General features: G+C 44.8%; 2 protein-coding genes across 16 annotated transcripts in view; both read left to right on the top strand.

Moving 5' to 3' along the window:
• Socs2 (suppressor of cytokine signaling 2) overlaps positions 1 to 18,457 on the top strand; it is a 52,927-nt gene extending 34,470 nt beyond the window's left edge. For 4 of the 15 annotated variants that reach the window (XR_015624414.1, XR_015624413.1, XR_015624411.1 and 1 more), the window contains 2 exons: positions 1,466 to 2,108; positions 8,532 to 8,970. Coding sequence is in view for 2 of the 15 variants with exons in the window: in XM_087559318.1 (XP_087415444.1) it covers positions 1,466 to 1,516 (51 nt within the window). In the remaining 13 variants the exon portion in view is untranslated. Of the gene's footprint in view, positions 1 to 1,465; positions 6,915 to 8,531; positions 10,441 to 16,014 lie in introns of those variants that run through there. The other 11 variants (XR_015624407.1, XM_087559318.1, XM_087559326.1 and 8 more) reach the window with 4 other exon arrangements.
• A 4,486-nt stretch (positions 18,458 to 22,943) lies between these two features.
• Positions 22,944 to 23,385, top strand: part of Cradd (CARD and death domain containing adaptor protein) — a 191,737-nt gene continuing 191,295 nt past the window's right edge. The window contains exon 1 of the mRNA XM_087557201.1: positions 22,944 to 23,055. The gene's annotated coding sequence lies outside the window, so the exon portion shown is untranslated. The remainder of the gene's footprint in view (positions 23,056 to 23,385) is intronic.

The following is a 23,385-nucleotide window of genomic DNA, read 5'->3' as shown; positions in this document are numbered from 1 at the left end:
AAACATGCATCATGAAAATGAAAAATCAAATCTGGGCAGTTGCTCCCCATCCCGAGTAACTATGGGTACTCCTGGTTGTCTACTGGTCATGCTCATAAATCTATTCCTAACTAGAGTCTCAGGGTAGATGATAGGCCTATAAGAGACCACGGAGGCATTATTTCAGGGAATGGGCATCACTGATAGATCCCTCAGTTGAGGCTTGGTTGGAGTTTCATTGATGCTTGCTGCCTAGGGCTACCCGGGCTGCCCTCCATTGAAGACTGGCTATGGCAAAAGACCCCATTAATGCTCAGTCCCAGGACAGAGTAGGGCCCACCAAATATTTAACCTGTGATCTAGGAACATGCTTTCCTAACAAGGTGTGGGCAGCGGTGACTGCGAGGAGAGGGATGAAATCAGGAAGTTCATGCAACTCATAGCCAGGGTGTCAGCCAGTCCTCTGGTTGAAACAGGAAGTGCCTTAAGATTGGCTCCTCCTGAAGGGAGCCTCTCAAGGGCCTGGCTTGTTGCATCTGAGGGACTTTTTTGTTTTTCCCAAAGATGTTCAAGCTTCGATGGAGTGAGGTCCAGGATATGGTCTGAACCAAGAGACACTTGTCAGGCTCTTTAGTTCTCCACCACTGAATCTGCTTGGTCAAAGACCAAGTCATAGCTCGTCTGCAAAGCTATGCAAATAAACAGCGTGGTCTATTTTTAGGATGTCATTGCTAACAAAAATAGCTCGAAACCCAGACATTTGAATGTCAGCAGACTTCAGCTCAAGATGCTATCCTGTGGTAACCATGCCAAGGGATGCTAACATTTTCTCGGGGGTCATTGTTTAATCTTCCAGTGTCTTCACTGATGTTATTCCTGCTTTCATTTGGGAAAACCAAGGCTCACAAATGCTGGGTGGCCTTCCCCAAGTCAGCCTTTCACCAGCAGAGTCCAGGATGCTCTGCCAGTTACCAGCCTGACAGCACAGCTCTCGATTTCGAACATATTTCCTTCCCACCTTGCCACATTCCACCCTGACACTGGTAACGGGATGTTGTTATTACATGGGACCCGGTCCAGTTTCCTGAAAGGAATTTAGTTGCTACATTAGATTCAAGTTACATAATCAGGAAATTACTTATCCTTCTTAGTGTCTTATTTGCTTTATTTAAAAAAAAAAGCCGTTAGAGGGGCTAGAAAGATGGCTCAACAGTCAAGTGTGCTCACTGTTCCTCCAGAGGACCAGACTTAATTCCCAACACTCACATGACAGCTCACACCTGTCTGTAACTCCAATTCCAGGAGATCTGACACCCTTACATAGAAATACATGTAGGCAAAATAAAAATCCATTCTATATTTAAAAAAAGAAGCCTGTTTGTAAAGAAAGAAAAAGAAGAGAGAATAGAAGGAAAAGAAAAGAAGAGGAGGAGGAGCCATTGGATTTATGTTATCTTGCTCAATTCATTGTGCTTCCTTTTTACAGAGAGTCTCAAGATGTTTTTCCAACACAGCATGGTCTGTGGCAATTGCTTGACAATTAAAGGGCTTCCTGGAGTTGCGTGGAACACAGTCTTAGGACATACCATGAAGTCCATCAGACTTTGGACAAGCTCCACAGGCGAGACCAGAAGAGAAGCTGCCTGTCTGGATCACCTTAACCCGAAGACCAAGTTCAGGATTCCATGCTTGCTGAGATGATTGACAGGCATCGTAGGAGAAACGACATCTGGGAAATTTCTCATCAGGAGATACTTATCTCATGTCAATGGAATATGGAGAACAAATGTTGGTTTCGTTTGCCAAACAAAAGCACAGAGAGTACCCGGCACCCGTGGGGACATAATACACAGTTTCAGTTTGATATCTCTTGACCGGAATGTGATGCTGGCTGTTTCCTGATGAGGTCCTATTGGCTCTACAAGCTTTAGTTACTTTGTGGCAAGGTCGGAGAAGGATGCCTCACTGAACACCTGCACCCGGGGTTGACTGAAACAGTATGGGAGACTGTATCTGTTCAAAGCTCAATTTCCAAACACTTTCTTCTGAACTGGAAGATTCTTTTTTTTTTTTTTTTTGGTTCTTTTTTTCGGAGCTGGGGACCGAACCCAGGGCCTTGCGCTTCCTAGGTAAGCACTCTACCACTGAGCTAAATCCTCAGCCCCTGAACTGGAAGATTCTTAAACAAGCAAACAAACAAACAAAAAACCCTAAAACTGAATTCTGTCACTGTTGTTCCAGGGCAGATAGGAATGTGATAATACTGTCCTTGCATGAATAGGGTAGGGTGTACATAGACATGAGGATGCCTCTTTAAAAATTCAATATGCCAGTGATCTGTATTTCTATCCTCTAGAATGACAACAACAACAAAGACGACAAAAGGATTTTTCTAATCTAACATTTGTATGCTTGAAAGTTACTTGGGAAGCTGAGTCAGGAGTGTTCCAAGTTGGTAAGGGTCACAAGGTTTACCCAGGCTGTAGAGTGAGTTCAGTCCAGTCTGGGCAACTTAGTGAGACCACGTCTCAAAAGAAAAAGTGTGAAAAGGGCTGGGGTGTAGCTTTGCACTCTTGCCTAGCCTGGGTGAAGTCAATCTGCAATACTGAAGAAAAAGATCAGACCCATTTTTAAAGTAATCACAGTTACAAAGGCAAAGGTGCCTGGATTCATCTGGGTCAAGGTACAAGCTGTCCCCTCTTGTCTCATTACTCACAGGACATTTTCCTTGCACTCTTGGCCCGAGATGACTCTTGATTCTTACATCATTTCTTCTCCCTGAGCTTTGTTCAAATACCTGACAAAAGCAACTTAAGGGAGGGAGGGTTTGTCTCACTGTTTGAGAAAACAGTCCATCAGGGTGGGGAAGGCATGCAGCAGGAGCAGGAGCCAGCCAGTCACACTGCAGCTTCAAGCAGGAGGCAGAGGGAGATGAACGCTGGGGCTCCAATGGGACGCCACTCTTAGTTCAATCTAGGGCCAAAGTCCAGGGGGTTGATGCCATCCGAATTTTGGGTGGGTTTTCCCTACTCAGTTAAGCCTTTCTGGGAACACCCTCATAAACACATGCATTGGTGTTGATTCTAAAGTCCACCAAATTAATGGGTTTGATGAAGATTAACCATTTTCTATTTAGAACCTTTAGGTGTTGCTCCCATTTCTTTGGCCAACACAGGATCCCCTGAGCCCATCTGACTGCAAGGGAAGCTGGGAAATGTAGTTTTTGTTCTGCACAGCCATGTTTGGCCAACTACAAAACTAGGTTTCTAGGGCTGGAGAGATGGCTTAGTTAAGTGCCTGTTGAGCAAATGTGAAAATGTGAGTTTGGATGCCCAGCAAACATGCAGAAGTTGGTTGTGTCTGTATCCCCAGCACTACCAAGGAGGAGACAGGGAGACCTCTGAAGCTCACTGATCAGCTAGCTGAGCAGAATTGATCAGGCCCAGGTTCAGTGAAAGACCTGATCTAAATTTTAAGGTAGAAAGCCATTGTGGAAGTCATACAGTTCTAACAGCTAGCCTTCCCATATGTGTGCACACGTTAGTGCATTACACACACACACACACACACACACACACACACACACACCCCTTTAAACTTCAATTCTAATAGAAGAGGAGGAGGTAGTTACTTGGAGCCACTTAGACATCTGTGGCTTCTCTTTATTTTCCCAACACTAGGAGTCAGGTACAAATGATCCCTTTCATTATTCAAGGAAAAGAGAGATCAAGTTACTTGCTGAGGAAACACAAGGTAGTTCTTTGTGAGCCTTTTGGGTGTGACTTTATTCCTGTTCCCTCTGTATTTGTGTCTACTTTTCTGTGTTCTAGCGCTAGAATTGGGGTGGAGAGATCTCTGCTTTCTTGGGATTGCCACAGCACACTGGTACCTCATTTCACCATACCACTTAAGAACAAATGTCCAGGAAGGTGCCCCATGCCTTTCCTTTAGAGTTCAAAGGAAGCACATGTTTAATTTTGTTCAAGGAATTCTGTGACACTTATTGAGCAATGGGTATTACGTTTGAGTGTTGCTTAATCAAAACCAGGAACCAGACCAAGGGAGTACCATTCTTTGATTTGATTCAGATTATACCTGACTTGGAGTTAGCTTAGAAAATCCATTCCCCAAAATTTCTCTCCTTTCCTCCCTTCCTTCTTTTTTTCTTTCTCCATCTTTATTAAATTGGGTATTTTTTATTTATATTTCAATTGTTGTTACCTTTCTGGGTTTCCAGGCCAACATCCCCCAGCCCCTCCCCCTCCCCTTCTGTATGGGTATTCCCCTCCCCATCCTCCCCCCATTACCACCCTCCCCACAACGATCTGGTTCACTGTCCTCCCTCCCTTCTTTCTTCCTCCCTATCTTCTACCCCATTTTTGTTTTGTTTTTGTTCCTCTGTTTTTAGCTTTTTGATACAAAGTCTCAGATATCTCAGAACAGCCTTGAACTCACCAGAGTGGCTTGGATTCTGAACCCTGAACCCTCGTTCTCTATCTCCCAAATATTACTATTACAGGTGTGTGTCACCTGCCCTCAGAATCCTAATTAAGAAGGAAATACTTCCAAGTCCTTGGGAGCTAATGCAGGATGACCAAGAGCTCAGAGGGCTACATAAGGGCTTTGAAGCTAGCGTGGGTTACATGAGACACCACACACACACACACACACACACACACACACACACACACACACGCACACACACACACAGTTCAAAGAAGAGAAGAAAACCTTTAATAAAATATTCATTGTTTCTATAATTTTTCTCCCAGAGGCCAATGTTGACACAAAGACAATCTCCTAAGGTGGCAGATTTTCTAGAAAGAATTTTATTTTAAGGGAAAAAAAAACACCATTGAAAACAGATGTTGTTCTTCTACGTCATCTAACCACTGGCATCTTCCACGGAGCAAAATTTGGCAGGAGGTCTTGGTTCTGGGTTCCCCAGCCCCCAGAGCACGACTTCTAACAGATGCTATGCACTGGAAACACAACTTAAAACAGGGAGACCTGGCTCGTCAAAGTTCAAATCCGAGGTTTTCCAAGCTAGTGTTCCAGGTCCAGAGAACGGACCCAAAAAGGAGGCCCATGAGAGAAGTCACATTTGCATGATTCAGGCCCAGGGTCAGGTGAACCACTCACCGTTGGCAGCAAAGAAAAAAACCCACTAGGATATCAAAAATCTTTATAACCGAAACATGTAAAGGTGATGCTGCATTTTAAAAATAAATGTTAAAATAATCACCACGAACAAATGTCATATCTAAATTTTTTATTATTAAAAATTCAAACATGTATAAAATGAAATATGATTACATCCCTAACCACTTTTCCCTCCCATTGCCTCAAATCACCCAGCACAGCCAGCGCCCAATTTCATGTCTTTTTTTTTTTTAATTACTTACTTATTAGAGGAGGGTCGTGTGGTCTGTGGCGTACTTAGACGCTGGGTTTTATGCCTCAGGATCCAGTTACATTCAGGACGTGGGTATTGTCACTATCGATGTTGTGCAAAGACTGTTCCCTAATTATCTCTGATTGGTTAATAAAAGGCTGAGCAGCCAATGAGTGGGCAGAGGAAACAGAAAGGTTGGACTTCCGATCCTAGCCAAAGGTCCCAGCAAAAGGGCCAGAGAAAGAGTCAAGAGGCAGGTGAGGGTGCAGGAGATGGAGGTCTGAGAGGCAGGTAGAGGAAGAAGAAGAAAGTCGGCATGAGGTCAGGTGTGAGAAGCAGTCACCAAAGGAGTTCACCATGAAGGCACACATGAAACAGAGCAAGCCAGGGCTAGAACCAAACTGGAAGTAACATGGGGCATGTGCTAGGATGTAGATAGCTTAGAGGGTTAGAATAGATTATAACTTGCCCAGTGCTTAAAGCTTGCTGATAAACTTATAGGACCCTGTGATGGTTTCTATACGCTCAGCCCAGGGAGTGGCATTATTAAGTGTGTCCTGTTGGAGTGGGCGTGGCCTTGTTGAAGTAGGTGTGTCACTATGGATGTGGGCTGTAAGACCTTCATCCTAGCTGCCTGGAAGCCAGTATCCCGCTAGCAGCCTTCAGCTCCTCTTGCACCATGCCTTCCTGGATGCTGCCATGTTCCTGTCTTGATGACAATAGACTGAACCTCTGAAATGTTGTCCTTATAAGAGTTGCCTTGGTCATGCTGTCTGTTCACAGCAGTGAAATTCTAACTAAGACAGACTCCATCTCAATTATTTGGGAGCTAGCCAGGCTAGGAAAAACTGCTACCTTTAAACTTCATCCTGTACCCACCAAGTCCAGTTAGTGTTGCTCACACAATGGTTGTAGGGCCATCCACTGGAGGTGGGGAAACCTGCCAGTGGTCAACACCCAAAAAAATGGGATGACTCCCCCTTCCTAAGTGGCTATCGACTGCCAACAGCTTCTCAGTAAGAGGTGGGCCCTTTCCCTTGCCTATGCTGGAAGTTGGGTTGGCTTGATCTTGCGCAGGTCTTGTACTGGTAACTAAAGTCAATGTGCATTCATGAGTTCTGCAGTCATGTGAAGACCAGAAGCGCCTTTCACAGCATGCCTCCCCATTCTCTGGCTCTTAAGTTCTCTCTGCTTATCTCCTACAATGATCCCTGAGCCTTCGGGATGGCATGGTTATGACAGGTGTGCCTAGAAAGACATCCCATTTCGAACTGAGCACCCAGTCCCCTGTTACTGGCACTTGGATCAGCTATGCATTTGCACAATGACTGATGCCTACTGCAAAATGAAGCTTCTCCGACCACAGTTGAGAACAGCCTGGATCTATGGGTAAAAGTTAAATATTTAGGAAGCAGTTTGACAGCATGACCATAGCAAGCTAACAATACCAAGTTCTGCCCCAGGGCCTATGGCTTCCCTAGCCCTGGGCATTTGAAATGCCAAGATTTTTAAATAAAGTAAGAGCTGTTTATTTTTGCTTTGCTGCTGTTTTTTTTTTTTTTGTGTGTGATGGGAACATTGATTTCTCACGAGGCCCCCACGTCCCTGGTCCCCAGATTTCACTCCTCTCTGCTGGATGGCTTATAGCAATCACAGTTGTATGAATTATATACATTACATACATATGATTACAGCTGGTTGGTGTGGGGGCTTCATACATATCTACCTCTTTGATAGAGCCTTAATTTTTCTCACTGACTTCAAAATAAAGGAAGCTATTTGGAGGAGTGTATAGATAGTGCACATTTTCCCATTTCTTCCGGCTCCAATGTGGCTCCACAAAGTGGTGTTCAAGACCTTCGTGGTGGGGATGTAGCTCCACGTTAGAACGCTCACCTAAACATGATCGAGGACCTGAGTTTGATCTCCTGCATCAGAAAAGTAAAGTAGAATAAAAAGCAAATCTCCAGAAAACCCAGGATTCATTCTAGCTGATGTGGGCCTCACCTGGGTTCGAATACCAGGGCCACGTCTTGCTATCCGAGTAGCCCTGCTCTCTAATACCAGGGCTGCGTCCTACTATGCTTCAGTGTCTATTCCATTCTTGTTGAACTTTCCAGCCAGCGCCCTCTTCTACTTCCACGTCTTCTGTTGAGTGTGTGAGAATGAGTTTAACTGGGGTTGCTTACGGGCACCTTCCCAGCAGTCACAGCACTGAAAAGACCCAACCCCTCCCCAATTGGGAAGGGATGAGGCCTTATGAGTCCCTCCCCTCCCCTTGGACAGTGAGTTGTTTATAATTACCCAGTCTAAGGAGTTTTGTTTCAGCAGCAGGATGACCTGAGACACCCAGCTGGAGTCGCTTTGCGATGCCCTGTGGATGTCCACTCTTAAGGTCTGTGCTGGTTGCTTTCATATCAACCTGACACAAGGTTAAAGTCCCTAGAGAGGAGAGAGCCTCAACTGAGAAAATGCATTCATAAGATGGGTTGTAGGCGATTCTACAGGAGAGCACTGTAGCTGAACTAATTTAAACTTATCTCTGTTTAGCTTACAAATGAGTGAGACCCAGACTGTGGTTGTTTTACTTGGCTTTGACAATTACTGGGGAGCAACCTCTAGTCTACAATCTACCTTCTTACTGCCGTGCTGGTTACTTCCCCTGCAGTGTCCCCCAGACACTTGCTGTTTCTCCTGGCCATTTGCTCATGGTTCATCTCCTCTCATGGCGGCTCCCCTCCCCTCACTGCAACCCCTTACCAGGTAACTCCAGACCTGCCTACCTCTAATCCCTCCAGTAAGGAACAAGCTTTGTACAGCAAAAGCTGGTAAAAGTGAGAATTCGGGGCTGGGGATTTAGCTCAGTGGTAGAGCGCTTACCTAGGAAGCGCAAGGTCCTGGGTTCGGTCCCCAGCTCCGAAAAAAAGAACAAAAAAAAAAAAAAAAAAAAAAACAAAACAAAGTGAGAATTCACTCTTAGGCAACCAGACCTTCACAGAATTTAGCATTACGATACATAGCAGCAGACCTAACAGACCTCAGAACATTTTCTTGATTAGTGACCGAGGAAGGAGGGCAAACCCTGGGCTGGTGGTTTTGGGTTCTATAAGAAAGCAGGCTGAACGAGCTATTAACAACATCCTTTCATGGCCTCCAGGTTTCTGTCCTTTTTGAGTTCCTGTCCTGACTTCCTCCATTGATGAACAGTGTGGTGAATGGAAAGAAAATGGCCCCATATGCTCACAGAAAGTGGGACTATTTGGAGTAGATATGGCTTTGTTGAAGGAAGTGTGCCATTTGGGGGTGGGCTTTGAGATCTCAGATATTCAAGCCAGGCCAGTGGCTCATAGTGTCTTCCTGATGCCTATGGATTAAAATGTAGAGCTCTCACTTGCTCCAGCACCATGCCTGTCTGGATGCTGCCATGCTTCCCAACATGATGATAATGGACTGAACCTCTGAATTGTAAGCAAACCATGATTAAATGTTTTCCTTTACAAGAGTTGCAGTGATCAGGGTGTCCCTTCATAGCAATAAAAACCTTAAGACAATCAGTGATATGGAAATGTAAGCCAAATAAACTCTTTTCTCCCCAACTTGGCTTTGGTCATGATGTTTCATAACAACAATAGTAACCCTAACTAAGACAGGTTCCATATCTAAAGGCAATGGGTACTCAACTGTCAGCTCCAGAGTTTCTCATTGCATTGTGAAACTGGCATTATTGTCCCAATTTTACAACCAAACTGTGACTCAGGATGGATTAGAAATTTCATGGAAATGTTTCTAGGAAGTATTTCTAACCCAGGTCTGATACCACACAGGTCCCCATTCCACTTTCCCCACCCCTCACTGTTAACTCACAAAGGAATTGGCTCTGTTACTTTTTGGATGAATTCTCTTCCCAGTTTGGAGGTGCCCTAGTTCTCCAGGGAGACAAGGAAGGCTTCAGGCCAGTCTTTAAGCAGATCTATAGTGCATACAGCAGGGCCTCAGGGGTGAAGGTCGGGGTGGGGTAGCATTTCTTGGCAGATATTCTTACAAGTAACTTTAGAAATTAAAGGACAAGAAAATGTCAAGATACTATTTTTGCTTTGCAGATGGTGTTATTCCAACAATTTTTGTATTATCAAGTATGCAAGCCCAAGCCACCTAATTGTCTATTAAAAATATTTCTTTAAGTCCTGTAGAGGAAATCCAATCCAGCAGCATGGCTGCTGTGGCAGGGAACACATCCAAAGACCTAGCTCTGTGTGAACTGGCTGGAATGACAGACCTATAATCCTTCTGTCTAGAATAAGACACATCCTTAGAACACACCTTTAATCCCAAACCATAAAAGCAAAAATTAGTGTGTAGAAGAAAGCAGCCATGTTTGAAAGTGACATCCAATTGAGGGGCAGACAAAGTAACAAATTGGAGAAAGATTTGACAGAACGAGTCAGAGATAGATACGCCCAACTAACTCTCATGAGAACAGCACAGGAAAGGAAGGCTACTTAAGGCAGCACAGAGTGAGTTCAGTTTGTGAAGGGAAGGAGGTGTCTTTCCAATAGAGCAATTCAGTCAGTAGCCGAGAGAAACCAGCTTGAATCAGTCAGCTTGGAGAGGAGTTTGAGCCAGAGCAGCTGAATTGAACCAGCCAGCCAGAGTTCAGAAAGAACAAGAAATAGTGAGTTTGTTCACCAGTCACCGAGGCTGAAATGTTCTAGGCCTAGGGTAGTAGATGGAGGCTGGCACTGAAACCTTCAAGGTCTGGGCTTGCAGAAGATTAGATTGTATGGAGGCAAGAAGCTTCCAGGTCTAGGCCTAGGGATAGTTAGTACAAAGAAGGAAAGGGTCTGGACTCAACACAGCTTGTAAACAGCTCTCATCTCACCACTTCATCTGAGGATATGAAAGTGACATTTACATTTAGAGTCCTCTTACTGTGTAATTGTTAACTGCCCAAAGAGCCATATTTTATTATGATTCTGTTTATGTACAATTTTACTTACTTAGTAGTGTACCAACAGCAGCATTGCTAAGTAAACACGGGAATAAACCCATCTTAATGTTTTATTCAATTTGTTCCAAAGATTTGCAGTATTTGTGTGTGTGTGTGTGTGTGTGTGTGTGTGTGTGTGTGTGTGTGTGTGTAAGTTTGGAATTTGCCTTGATTTGGCATTTATGGTGATTACTTTCTTTCTTTCTTTCTTTCTTTCTTTCTTTCTTTCTTTCTTTCTTCCTCTCTTTCTTTTTTTTCCATCGTGAAGGCCTAGGTCAGTCTGTTTCTCCATCTTCCTTTAAAACCATCCCTCTGCTCAAAGAACTGCTTGGTTTGGTCATCAACAAGTAGTTACAGTTTTAACTCAATGCCTGGTCAGGGACAGTGGCCTTTCCACACAGTCCCAGGGGATGCTATTCCTTGATTCTATGACATGCTGGAGATGCTGTGAAAACCTGAGGCAATAACCAGCCCGGTGGGCTGTGACACCACCGATGATGATGTGTGGCTCAAGTCCTGAGCGTGTGCCTGGTACGTGCTCACAGGTAGTCGATCAAGACCTACCCATCTTAAGCAGAGCTCTGTAAGGTGCCAGCTTCAATCATCATCACTCCAGCCCAGTGACTTTCCCTATCTAAAAGTTAACCCTTTGCTCCAGGCTCCCTGTTGGTTCATATTTGATTTCTCCTTTGTAACACCTACACCTGATCTTAGCCAAAGGGCTGAGAAGTGATCCTTTGTCACACCAATCACATAGCTCACACACTTCTTTTCCTATTTATTTTATGTCAGTTTCCTTCCTCTACCTGACTGCATGTGGGATAGGCTTTCAAGTAGTCAGTCAGACCTACCCTCACATTGACTGCTGTCATGTCCTCTCCCCATACCGTGATATCCTTTTATTGAATACAATAATGTTTCTCCATTTTTGCATTTTTAAATTTATATTTTAAATGTTGTCCCATTTCCCGGTTTCCCTTCCAGGAACTCGATATCCCACCCCCACCTCCTGCTTCTATGAGGGTGCTCCCTCATCCACCCACCCACTCCCTCCTACCTCCCTGCTCTGACATCCCCCTACACTAGGGCATCAAGCCTTGACAGGAACGAGAGCCTCTCTTCCCATTGATGCCCTACCATGCCATCCTCTGCTACATATGTGACTGGAGCCATGGGTCCATCCATGTGTACTCTTTGGTTGGTGGTTTAGTCCCTGGGAGCTCTGGGGCATATGTTTGGATGATATTGTGTTCTTCCTATGTGGTTGAGTGCTGGGTTTTTGTTTTGTTTTGCCTAAATTGTGACCATGGGCTGCCAGATTGCCTCCAGTGCTGATGAGAGCTGCCTTGCTCAGGACCATAGTTCCTTTCAATGACTGAACCGTGGCTTTGAAAGGCCAACCATCGTACATCATATACTATATGTATATAGACACATACAAACACACACATATGTACATTTGTTTATTTTTGGACAGAGTCTCAGCTCATAACCTTGACTGTCCTGGAACATGCTATACAGACAAGGCTGGTCATGAACTCACAGACATCTACCTGCCTCTGACTCCCAAGTGTACTACGACAGCCAGACTAAGCTACGCTGAAGTGTCCTTTGTGATTATTTCATATTCAGACATTACCCTGTGCTCAACCCTGCTCCCTTCTCTTTCTTTCCTGATGTGGTGTTTGAATCTTAGTACCAGCATGCCCTTGGTAAAGGAAGGGACTTGGTTTGCCAGTTGTGTGTGTTTTCAAGAGTCTCTCAGAGTCTGTGACAATGGGTGGGAAGTGAGCTGATGGATGAAGAGGAGTTGAACCTTCAGGAATTTCTACTTCTGTCCTATTCTGCCTCCTTTTGTCAAAGAGACCTTAGCTTCTGCACAAGAACTTCTTGAGCTTTTATCCTGGTGTCTTAGGGTTTTACTTGTGAGCAGACACCATGACCAAGGCAACTCTTGGTCAACACTTAAATAGGACTGGTTTACAGGTTCAGTCCATTATCATCATGGCAGAAGCATGGCAGCATCCAGGCAGGCATGGCACTATAGGAGCTGAGAGTTCTACATCTTGATATGAGTACAGCCAGGAGACACTCTCTCTTCTTCAGGTAGCCAGGAGGAGGGCCTCTTTCACACTGGGCAGAGCTTCAGGGTCCACCCCTACAGTGATACACTTCCTTAGATAAGGCCACACCTACTCCAACAAGGCCACACCTCCTAATAGTGCCACTTCCCTGGCCTCTCACAGTGCCAAGCCTCAGCTGCTCTCCTTGACCCCTGCATGCCATCAAAAGCAGTACCACCTGGGTGACTCTTACATATCACCAAGTGCAGCTGCAGCATAAGGTACAATCTCGGCTATCTCTGGAACACAGCTTCTTTGTGCTCTCAGAAAACACTTCCCAGAAGATTTCACCTCAGTGATGTTGGTCTCTTCTTAATCACCACTAATTTCTCAGCTCCAGCTAACCAGCATCAATTGTCCCAGTAGTCCCTTCTATTCTTGATTCTAAAGCCAGAGCTACATGGCCAAAGCTGCTGAGTTCTTGCTGTTTGCCAGAGCTGGAACATGGTCCCCTTATTCTATCACATCTCTCACTGCCTAAGTTTAGCTGTCTTGGAACTTGCTTTGTAAACTGACCTTGAACTCAGAGATCTGCATGTCTCTGTCTTCTGAGTGTTGGGATTAAAGGCATGTACTACCTACCATGTGTGGACTTAAGCTGCTCTTCACCGAGAATTTGCTGTGTCCCACACTGGCCCTCCGATGGGCCAAGCATATTCAACCCCCCACACCTGGAATCTATTTCTTCCTCTTCACTCCAGTCCATATTCACTTTCTCAGTCCCCTCCCTCCATCCTTGTCCCCCTCCCCCCACCATTTTCCTCTTCCTCCCTTTCTGTGGCTCTGACCCTGAAGCTGAGGAGCTCTGGAGGAGAAAGCCTGATAAAAGTGGCCGAGGTGTGTGGGAACAGCTCAGTGAGTTGAGGTGTTGGTAACTCCAGCTTCTTCCCTTTGAAGATGGTGTGGACCTTTTGAAAAGCTGTGCTGCTCCAAGGACATCAATACCTCCAAGGTGCTACTGGCTAATTGCATGGCGGCCTCAGAGAGTATTTTCTCATTCCAAATGAGGAGAAGGAGCCCTTTAAAGCAACAAGGCTCCAGTATAAACAGAGGAGAAAGAGAGCTCTCATTTTGAATCCTTGTGAAAAATGGCCTCTTTGTTGTTAAATTCTCATCCTCAGAACTGCCATCCTGCTGCCAGACCAGTGTCGTGGGTCTTTTTCAAAAGGCTCCTTCTGCCTGTCTCAGAGAAAGCACTGGGCTCAACTCAGAATTCTGAGTTTGAGACTCGGACCCGAGTGCATGGGAGGCCATTTAGTATCTCCAGGCTCATCCACAGGGCAGGCACGCTAGTCAGTCCATGCAGTCTACATGGCACTCCATGCATATGAGCACACTGCATACTTCAAAAGATGCTAAAAAGGAATTGTCACTTGATCCTCAGTTAAACAGAGCTCAAAAGATAAGGTTGATATAAAACAAATAAAAAAAGAAAGAAATATACTTCAAGGCCAATATAAAGTTTTAGAAAGTATTATTTTTCATTTTGGATGGCTGTTTGGCCACGGTCTGTAGCGTGTAGGGTTTTTTTTTTTTTTTTTTTGCTCTGGGCAGACTGTGCTACCAGCCCCCACCCAGATTTCCGTTGGATCCACGGATAAAAACAACATACACACACACACACACACACACACACACACACACACACACACACACACACACACACACGCATGTGCATGCATGCCAATTGTTAGCTGAATGACTGGGCACTCCTAAACCTTCCCTGCCATCCCAGACATAATTGGACAGAGTGGCCATAACTCACATGGCTCTACTCCTCTTCCCCACTTCTCCCCATTGTCTCTGCGTCCTACAGTGCAACTCTAATTGTCCCGCCCCATCCTCAGTCATTGGTCGCTGGAATCTTCATTGATCAATCAAGTACCAGTTGGGGAGTAGGACCTTAGCATGAGCACCAATGGTCCCTGTTAGCTACACAACTAAGAATTAATAGTCCTTGTCACAGCTTCTGTGTAAATCAGCCTGTCCTTTTCATTCAATCACTGATAACATGGGAAGACGCCTACTCTGTGAACCACAGCCTTGAGATGCTGAGGCAAGCATTATTGTGCTGGGTCAACTGGTTCTTTTCCTGTTCCTCTTTTGTCTGAGGAATCCCCAGTTCACATGTGTCCCTATTTTTTCCAAACATGTGATGCTCTGAGAATGGACACCATTAGGGAAAGTCTTCCATTCACCCGTCTGAATGTAGAGGAGGCAACATGGCCTAGGCACAGGGCAGTTTTCCACAGCAAATGGATCTTTCTCTTTTCTGTAAAGGGCAAATGTGGGGGGTGGGGAGGAAGAGGGTCCAAATGGCTGCCCTTTTAATGAGGATAGATTATAAAATCCTTATAATTTTTAGGGTATGCCAATGTGTTAGACTTGCCTTATGATCAAATGCGAGCCCTTGAGACTGTAGCCAACTTCTCAGCAGAGATGTATGGATCACGGTAAAGAGCTTTGGAACAGGAATGAGCTTTTCAAAAACTTTAGGCTCAGGTATAGACATTTTCTTCCAGGATAAGCTTTGTATTCTATGTGAAACAGTGAGCTGTAACATGTGCTAACACGTGTGCGTGCGCGCATGCACACACACGTACCCAATATCACAAAAACAAGGAGACGAATACTGTGTCTGATATGATGCTTTTACCATGAAGATGATAAGACCATAAACTTGACATTTTGGTGTGTGTGTGTGTGTGTGTGTGTGTGTGTGTGTGTGTGTGTGTGTGTCTTTGTGTCTGTGACATACCGGTATATGGACACATATATGTGCGGGTACATGTGGAGGCCAGAGGTTGACACTGGATGACTTCTTTGACTGCATTCTACCTTATTACCTGAGATGAGGTCTCTCTCACTGAACCTTGAGCACACTGATTCTGGTTAGTCTATCTAACCTACTTGCAGAGCAGATCCCCCGTCTTTTCCCAGAAGCTTGGAGTACAGTCGGGCTAAAGTGCCCACCCAGCTTTTGTATGGGTGTTAGGGATGGAAACTCATTGTTCAAGGTTATGGGGCAAGCACTTTATCCACTGAGGCCATCTCTCTACTCCTAAGTCTAGTCTTAGTTTTCCCGACCTTCTGTACTTCCAATTGATCCTTTTTAAAATGTGAAATGATGTTATCCTGCTCAAAATTCTTCCATGGCTCCTACATAAAACTCAGCTGAGGTGGTTGTTTAAATTATCAACTTGACTCACCCCTTGGGAGAATCCCCTGAGGGGTAGTTTAGATCTCTTTGGCCTGTGGGCATGTCTGTGGGAGGCCATCTTGATTTTCTTAAACTGGTGTAGGAGCCTGAAATGGGCAGCCACATTCCTTGGATTGGGGTCCCAGACTGTAGAAGAGAAAGCTGACTGAGTGCCAGGCTTACTGAGTTCATTTCTCTCTGCTCTCGAGGGTGTGTTGTGACGAGCAGCTTCAAGATCCTGCTGCTGTCTCCAGAATTGTAAAGTAAGATCAACCTCCTCTCTCTTCAGTTGATCTTCATCAGGATGTTTTTTTTTCTCTTTCAACCGCAGCTACAGAAATGAACGTAGGACACCAGGATACCAGCCTCCATAGGACACCAGCCTCCTTGTTTGGCCCTGGCAAGAGTCAGCCTCCACACTTTGAGTTGTGCCGACTTCACTCTTAATTCTAGAATAAACATGAATTTGACTTGCGTGATCAAGCATCGTGTGACTCCAGAGCACTGGGAAAGAGAAGCTCATAATTACCATGAGGGTTGCTGAGAGGCAGGGTGCAAACGCAGGCTTCACAGCCACCTTGTCACAAGCGATGACAAGCAAAACCATTCTAAAGAAGGGTAGCCATCATGCTCGGTGACATCATACAGCCATGGCTGACCCTGATTCCTACAAGAACTCATTCATCTCCAGGTGGACTAGTCAGGGCATTTTAGAAAAAGGCCAATAGAATGAATATTATTACAATATTCATGGTTTGTTAGGTTGAGTTATGTGGTATGTTATCAGTTGTCTAACAATGGCTGTCTGTACTTCAGAATAGCTAAGAACCTCACAGATGCTCTGTCTGTGAGACTTGGTGACTCAGCGGTTTCCATCTGGTACTGAAGGCTGGAAGATTCCTGAGGGCCACTGGCCTTCCCTCTGTGTTAGAAGTCTGAAGAAGCTGGAGTTTGCCGTCAGTGAAGGCAGCTGAAGTGGCGGCTACATAGCAGATGCATTCGCCAGTTAGAAGTAAAGGCGGGCGGGCCCTCAAAAGCAGTCAGGCTTGCCCCTGGGATTTCTTTATAGTGCTGCCACTGAAAAGTGGGAGGGTCTGTCCCTGATAGCTAAACCTAGAAAATATCCTGTCAGACTGGCCTAGAGACTTGTCTCTTAGTTGACTCCATACCCAATTAAGACACCAACCAAGCTTAATCACCATGCTTCGTTTTCTGGATGAATTCCCAGACTAAGTTTCAGCCACCTTCCACTAACTGCAAAGTGTTAGTGTTAGAGCCAGCCTCTTCCCTCATGGTTGCCCACTGAGGCATGCCAGGGAGTCCTCTGATTAACCCAATGCTGTACTTTGTCCTGTAACAGAAAGTAGAACTGGAGCGAGGGCCAGGGCTGCATGCTGATGGGTAAGGATGTGTGCATGTTCTGGGGAATCAGCTTTGAGTCTCAGGGAGGGGAGTAGGGTCAAAGGTTAGAGTTGATGTGAAGGACGTTATCTAGGGCAAAATTTTCCTGCTTTCTTGTGTGACCTTAGCAGTTTAATGAGTACTGGTGGAGGGTGAGAATGTGTACGTGTGAGTGTGTGTGTGTGTGTGTGTGTGTGAGCGTGTGTGTGTGTGTGTGTGTGTATGTGAGTATGTGAGTATGTATGTGTGTGTGTGTATATGTGTGGGTGTGTATATGCATGTGTATGTGTGTGTGTGTATGTGAATATGTATGTATGTGTGTATATATATGTGTCGGTGTGTATATGCATGTGTATGTGAGTGTGTGTATGTGAGTGTATGTATGTGTATGTGAGTGTGTGAGCGTATGTATGTAGGTGTATGTGAGTATGTGCGTATATATATATGTGTGTGACAGTGTGTATGAGTATGCTTGTGTGTATGTGTTTGTGTGACTGAGTGATAGTGTGTATGTGTGTGTGTATATGCATGTGTGTATGTAGAGTGTGTATGTATGTGTGAGCATGTATATGTGTATATGTGTAAGTATGTGTATATATGCATGAGTATGCATATGTATGTGTGTGTACGTCTGTGTGAGTGTGTGTGGCTGTGTATATATATATGTGTATGTGGTTGTGTGGGTGTGTTTGGAGGTATGCATGTGCAACTAGAAGCTGGAGATTTTTGTTTTTGTTTTTTCCTAGATTAATAACACGTTTTGGCCTGGATAGGCTGTAAGGCAGTTTAGAAAAAAACAAGCCAAAAGCAGAGACACCATTGTCTTCTTGGTACCTTAAGACTCACCTAAGGCATGCTGACCAGCTACAGGCACAGGAAACAAACCTCCTGCGTCCCCAGTGCTCCTGATGAGCAGGGCAGGGCCAGTGCTGGGGATCTGGGCAGCAGTACCAGCAGCATGACTTGCTCCTGCTTTGAGCACGACTGCCTTACAACTTCAGTTCTCCATTGCGATACCCAGAAAACATGAAATGAAACCATGGGGCTGTCCCTGGTGGCAATCCCATTCTGAGAACTCGTGAAGACAGGGATTTTAGTCCTGCTGGAGCCTGGGGTCCTCATTCCTCTGTTTGCCCATAAAGCTCAAAATCAAGCAAGACCAAACTACGGTGGTGGAGGTCAGGAGAGTGGCTACCTTTGTGGATGTGATAGGAACTTGGGGAGCGCTCATGAAGTCTTGGTAATGCTGAATTCTCCAATGCTGTGCAGGTTATGTGGAGGTGCTTAGTTTAGGAGAAGCGGTTGAGTTGCCGATCTGTGAGTGGCTTACTTACTGTCTGTGTGTTTCAATAAAAACATTTCGTTATGTTAAATGCTGTTATGGTAGGCAATCATTTGTTCCTGTGGCGGTCTTAGACACAAAACAAAGTGAGGTCATATTTAAGAAAATAACAGCCAAAATGAAAATATAAAAGTTTAAACCTATAGTAGTGTGTGCACAACTCTCCCGGATTTTCAGACACTAGTTGAAAAATAAAAACCTAAAGTGGGAAGTAAGGGCTGAAGAGATGGCTCAGCGGTTTGAAGCACTCCCTGATCTTTCAGAGGACCTGGGTTCAATTCCCAGCACTCAAATGGTGGCTCACAACCATCCTATAAGTCCAGCTCCACCCATCTCACTAGACATACACATGGTGCACAGACATGTATGCAGGCAAAAACCAAACAACAAAACAAAACATAACAAACACTCCCTCCATCCCCGCCCTTCAGAAGTCTTGTGCCAGCCCACAGTGATTTGAATCTTAGCGTCCCCCATTGGTTCCTGGATTTGAACACTTGATCCCCAGTTACTGATGCGATTCGGGAAGGTTATGGAACCTTTAGGAGGTAAAGCCTTGCTGAAGGAAGAGCATCCTGGGTGGGCGGGGTTTGTGTTTTACAGTGTGGTCCTACTTCCTGTTCTGGGTTTTTCCACTTCCTGAATACAGATGAAATGTGATTGGCCAGCCTCACGCTCCTGCCACCATGCCTCCCGCCCCAGTAAGTTGTTTTCCCTCTGGAACTATAAGCCTTTCCTCAGACTCTAAGTCACTTTTCATCAGGATATCCTATTACAGCATCGGAAACGTAACTAATAGTTTGGATGAAGTAGAAGGAAATTGTGTCGACTCACATCTCCCCATTCCACGGGACCTTGTGCAGTTTAAACACCAGTAATTCTGATTTGAACTGTAGCAACACCCTCTACTCTGTGCTGTGTATAATGCATGGGCAACTCAATAAAAAGTATATATTTAAAACATGGAGGCTGGGGGTGGTGGTGCATACCTTTGATCCCAACACTTAGGAGGCAGAGGCAGGCTGGTCTCTGAGTTAGAGGCGGGCCTGGTTTACAGAGCCAGTTTTAGGAAGCCAGGGCTACACAGAGAAACCCTGTCTTGAAAACCAAAAACCCAAACAAAAAACCAAGCAAACAAAACCTGGTTCCAATTACTCTCCAACCTGAAACTCTTCAGTTTTTTTCCCTAGCAATCCAAATTTAAGTCCAAGACCTGTTCCACAGCCCCAAAGGCCACCATTTTCAACCCCTACTGCTTCTCTGACCAGTTGCCCCCACACTGTCTGTATCACTGATTTCCAATCTACATGCCTCACATCCAATCTCTTCCTTCTTCCTATGTGTCTGTGCCTTCAGGATTTTACCTGTTCACATGAACAATGAGTCTCCCAGATATTTGCACTGTCAGCTACAGCTTGTCCTTTTGATACCCAGCTCAAATGTCAGCTCCTTAAGTATCTTCTCCCAGCCATTATTGGTTTCATACTCTTACTTTATTTTTCAATATATGGTGTGTGTGTGTGTGTGTGTGTGTGTGTGTGAGAGAGAGAGAGAGAGAGAGAGAGAGAGAGAGAGAGAGAGAGAGAGAAAGAGAGAGAGAGAGATAGAGAGTGAGAGAGAACACTTTGTATGGACAGCACCAGGAAACATGATTTTTTGGCTGCCTTGTACACTGTGTGTATAGGATAGAGCCCCCTCCACCCCCAAGCAGCAGATAGCATTCTTAAAATACCTTAACTGAAAGGAAACTAACAATAGGACTATATACAGGCACATAGGCAGGCTAAGGAAACTGGTCAGGCATTATGAGGAAAAAAAAAAGTAGCCATATTAGTCTGCATTCCATCACTATAGTAAAATACCTGAGGCTGGATAAGATTATAAAGAAAAGAAGTCCAAGGACGAAAGATTGTTGGTAGCCTTGCTGGGAGAGTTCAGAGCTGGTGCATTTGGATCATTAGAAAAAAACCTCAGGTATAAGCACATTTGTGTGACTAAGTTTTCTTAATATCTCATAATAGGGATTAAGTCCAGCACATGAAGCTCTGTGTGTGTGTGTGTGTGTGTGTGTGTGTGTGTGTAACTCAAATCATTAAGTCATAGCAAGACAATATCTAGAGATGAGGAGCTCTAGAACTGGAGAGAGGGTCTGTGGCAGGGAGGAAGTACAGCCTGGCTAACTTGCCCATCATTCACCCTCCAGTCAGGTTTCCCTGCGAAACCCAACTGGAAGCTAGATGATAAGGGTACAGGGGGAGTGTGGCTCATAAATGCCAATCTTCTCCAGTCTCCTGAGGCACAGTGGGGCAGGAAAGAACAGCCAGTAGACTAGATGGAGGCAAGCCATCAGAACCAGCCAGTTCCTGCTTTGGTATATGCCAAAGGAGAAGACAACAACTAATTGAGGAGACAAAGAAAGCTGAAGAAAAAACAGATATCCCAATAGGTGTTTCACTAGCTCCAAGGTGGTGGCTGGCACACGCCTTTAGTTCTGGCACTCAAGAGGCAGAGGCAGGCAGATCTCTGAGTTCGAGGGCAGCCTGGTCTACAGAGTAAGTTCTAGGACAGCCAGGGCTACACAGAGAAATCCTGTCTCCAGAAAACAAAACCAAAACCAAACAAGTTTCGCAAGCCTCCGTCCGAAATGTACCCTCTACAAATCTTCAGTTAGGGATGGTGGCTTACAACTGTATTTTCAGTACTCAAAATGATGAGACAGGAGGATTGCCACGAATGTGAAGATAGCCTGGTCTACAGTGCATTTTCGACCCGCCCAGTCTACAAACGAGAGGCCCTATCTCAAAAACGAGGGGGAAGCAATAATCTTTAAACCTTGCAGAAAATTTGCAAGAGGTAACATCGCTGCTGTGTGTGTGGTTAAAGATCTTGAGACCTCAACGGCTAGCAGACCCCAGAAAGGAGGAATCATGGAGCCAAAATTACAAATGAAGCTCCCCCCCCCAAATTATTTCACTGGATCAAGTTAAACATGTGATAGACCCTGCTCTGGTCATTCCTGGAAATGTCTGTCTGCCCGCTGATTCCCGGAGCAGACTCTGTTTCGGCCTCCGTGTCTCTAGCCTACCCAGGGTCCACAGAGGAAGGCTGCTTCCCCCAGCTGGATATTGTAGTGACAATCTAATGCTTTTCATGTTCCAACCACCAGCTGTTGCCTTCCTTCGTCTCCTTTGTGTGCAGGACGTCTGAATTTATTTCTATTGTTTGTAATTATGGGGTCATGCATGTGAATGCAGAAGCCGACAGAGAATAGAGCACTGGATTCCTGGGAACTGGAGCTGTAAACAACATAAGCCGCCCAATGTGTGTACTGGGGACCCAACTCAGGTCCTCTACAAGAGCAGCACACGGTTTTAACCATAGAGAAATCTCTCCAATCCGTATGTTTTAAATAAAACAATTTATATAATATATAATATATATTATGTATAATATATATTATATATGTTGAGCACAGTCCCCTAAAGCCACCCCCACCCCCTCCTCTCCCGCCTCCCACCTCCTGTCAGTTTCATTTCTTCCCTGAGACAGTTTCACTTCTGCCTGAAGGTCAGATATTCATATGTGATTTCATGTATCTATTTAAAAAAAAAAATCCAGGAACCACAAGCGAAAGAAAAAATGTTCTATTTTATTTTTTTTTCCGAAGCCGGCTGAATTTGTTCAAGAGGATTGTCTCCAGCCGCTTCTACTTCTGCACAAGCAGCATAACTTTGTGCTTCTGCTGTGTATATAGACCATGTTCTCTTTATTCATGTCTCTGTATTGGACCCTACTGTAGACTAGAGCTGTGATAACCACCGATGGGCAAGTGCCTCTGTGATGGTTTCCCAAGTCCCTCAGGGAAACACCTAAAAGTGGGCCATAAGCTTGTTAGTTGTTTGAGAAACCTCTCTACTGCTTACATCAGTTTCTGGATCAGTTTACATTTCTACCAGCGGTGTAGAAGGTCTCCCTTTGTCCAAGTCTGGCCAGCCTTTGCTGTTTGTTTTGTTGATGTCTGTCATTCTGACTGGCCCCAGACAGAATGCAGTGTATGCTAATTTGTAGCCATCTGTTTCTTTATAATGTAATTATTTAAGAGCACCCCAGCTCTTTAAGTCATTGGAGAATCTGGGTTTTGTTTGTCTCCTGTCATTTCATCTGAAGCACTTGGGCAGGCACCAGTCAGTATAGTTAGTTGCTTGGTGCCTTTTAATGTTTAAGAAAAACTCACTGAAATGATACATTGTTACACATGGGACTTGGCAAACTTGCACTCTCTTTTTTTTTTTTCATTTAATATTAGCTCATGAGTAGTTTTATTACCCAAGATGTATAAACAGCATTTTCAAAATAATTAGCATATATCAATTGTACGTGGTAATGAGTCCGTGTCTGTAATATACTTGGGTCATTCTTCACCCCATTAGTGCTCTCTTCTTCTATCCCTCCTTTTCCCTCACCCTAAGTGTGCTTATTCTTCCTAAATAACCTTCTTTTTGCTTTTATGCCTAAAGGAAGAAAACTAGACTCCATATGTGAGGGAAGATGTGTGATGGCTGTGGTTCTGAGTCTGATCTGCTTCACTCAACCTGATGAGCTCCAGTTTCATCCACTATCCTGCAAATGGTATGATTTTTTTCTTTATGGCTAAATAACACACCATCAGGTACCAGCAGCATGCTTTCTGTATCTCTCCACCCATTAATGGGAGCCCCGGCAGACTGCTTAACCTGGCTGCTGTGAATACTGCCACAGTACCTGGCTTATCATTGGTGCTCTAAAAGTCATCCTAGGTGTGGATGTTACTTCAAGTTCTCCGTTGCTGGACACTTGGATATATACGGCCTCCGAATTCCATTCAGTCTCCACTCAATATCAAGGTTGTCAGGAGCAACATTTCCGAGGTGGATTTCTTTTGGTGGAATTACTTTTACGAGAGCCGATCTCTTCAGGGAA

The sequence above is a fragment of the Rattus norvegicus genome, chromosome 7 (assembly GCF_021556685.1).
Source record: "Rattus norvegicus strain SHRSP/BbbUtx chromosome 7, alternate assembly SHRSP_T2T, whole genome shotgun sequence".
Lineage (NCBI taxonomy): Eukaryota > Metazoa > Chordata > Mammalia > Rodentia > Muridae > Rattus > Rattus norvegicus.
The sequence above is the reverse complement of the archived record's forward strand: the minus strand, read 5'-3'. Positions and strand labels throughout refer to the sequence as shown.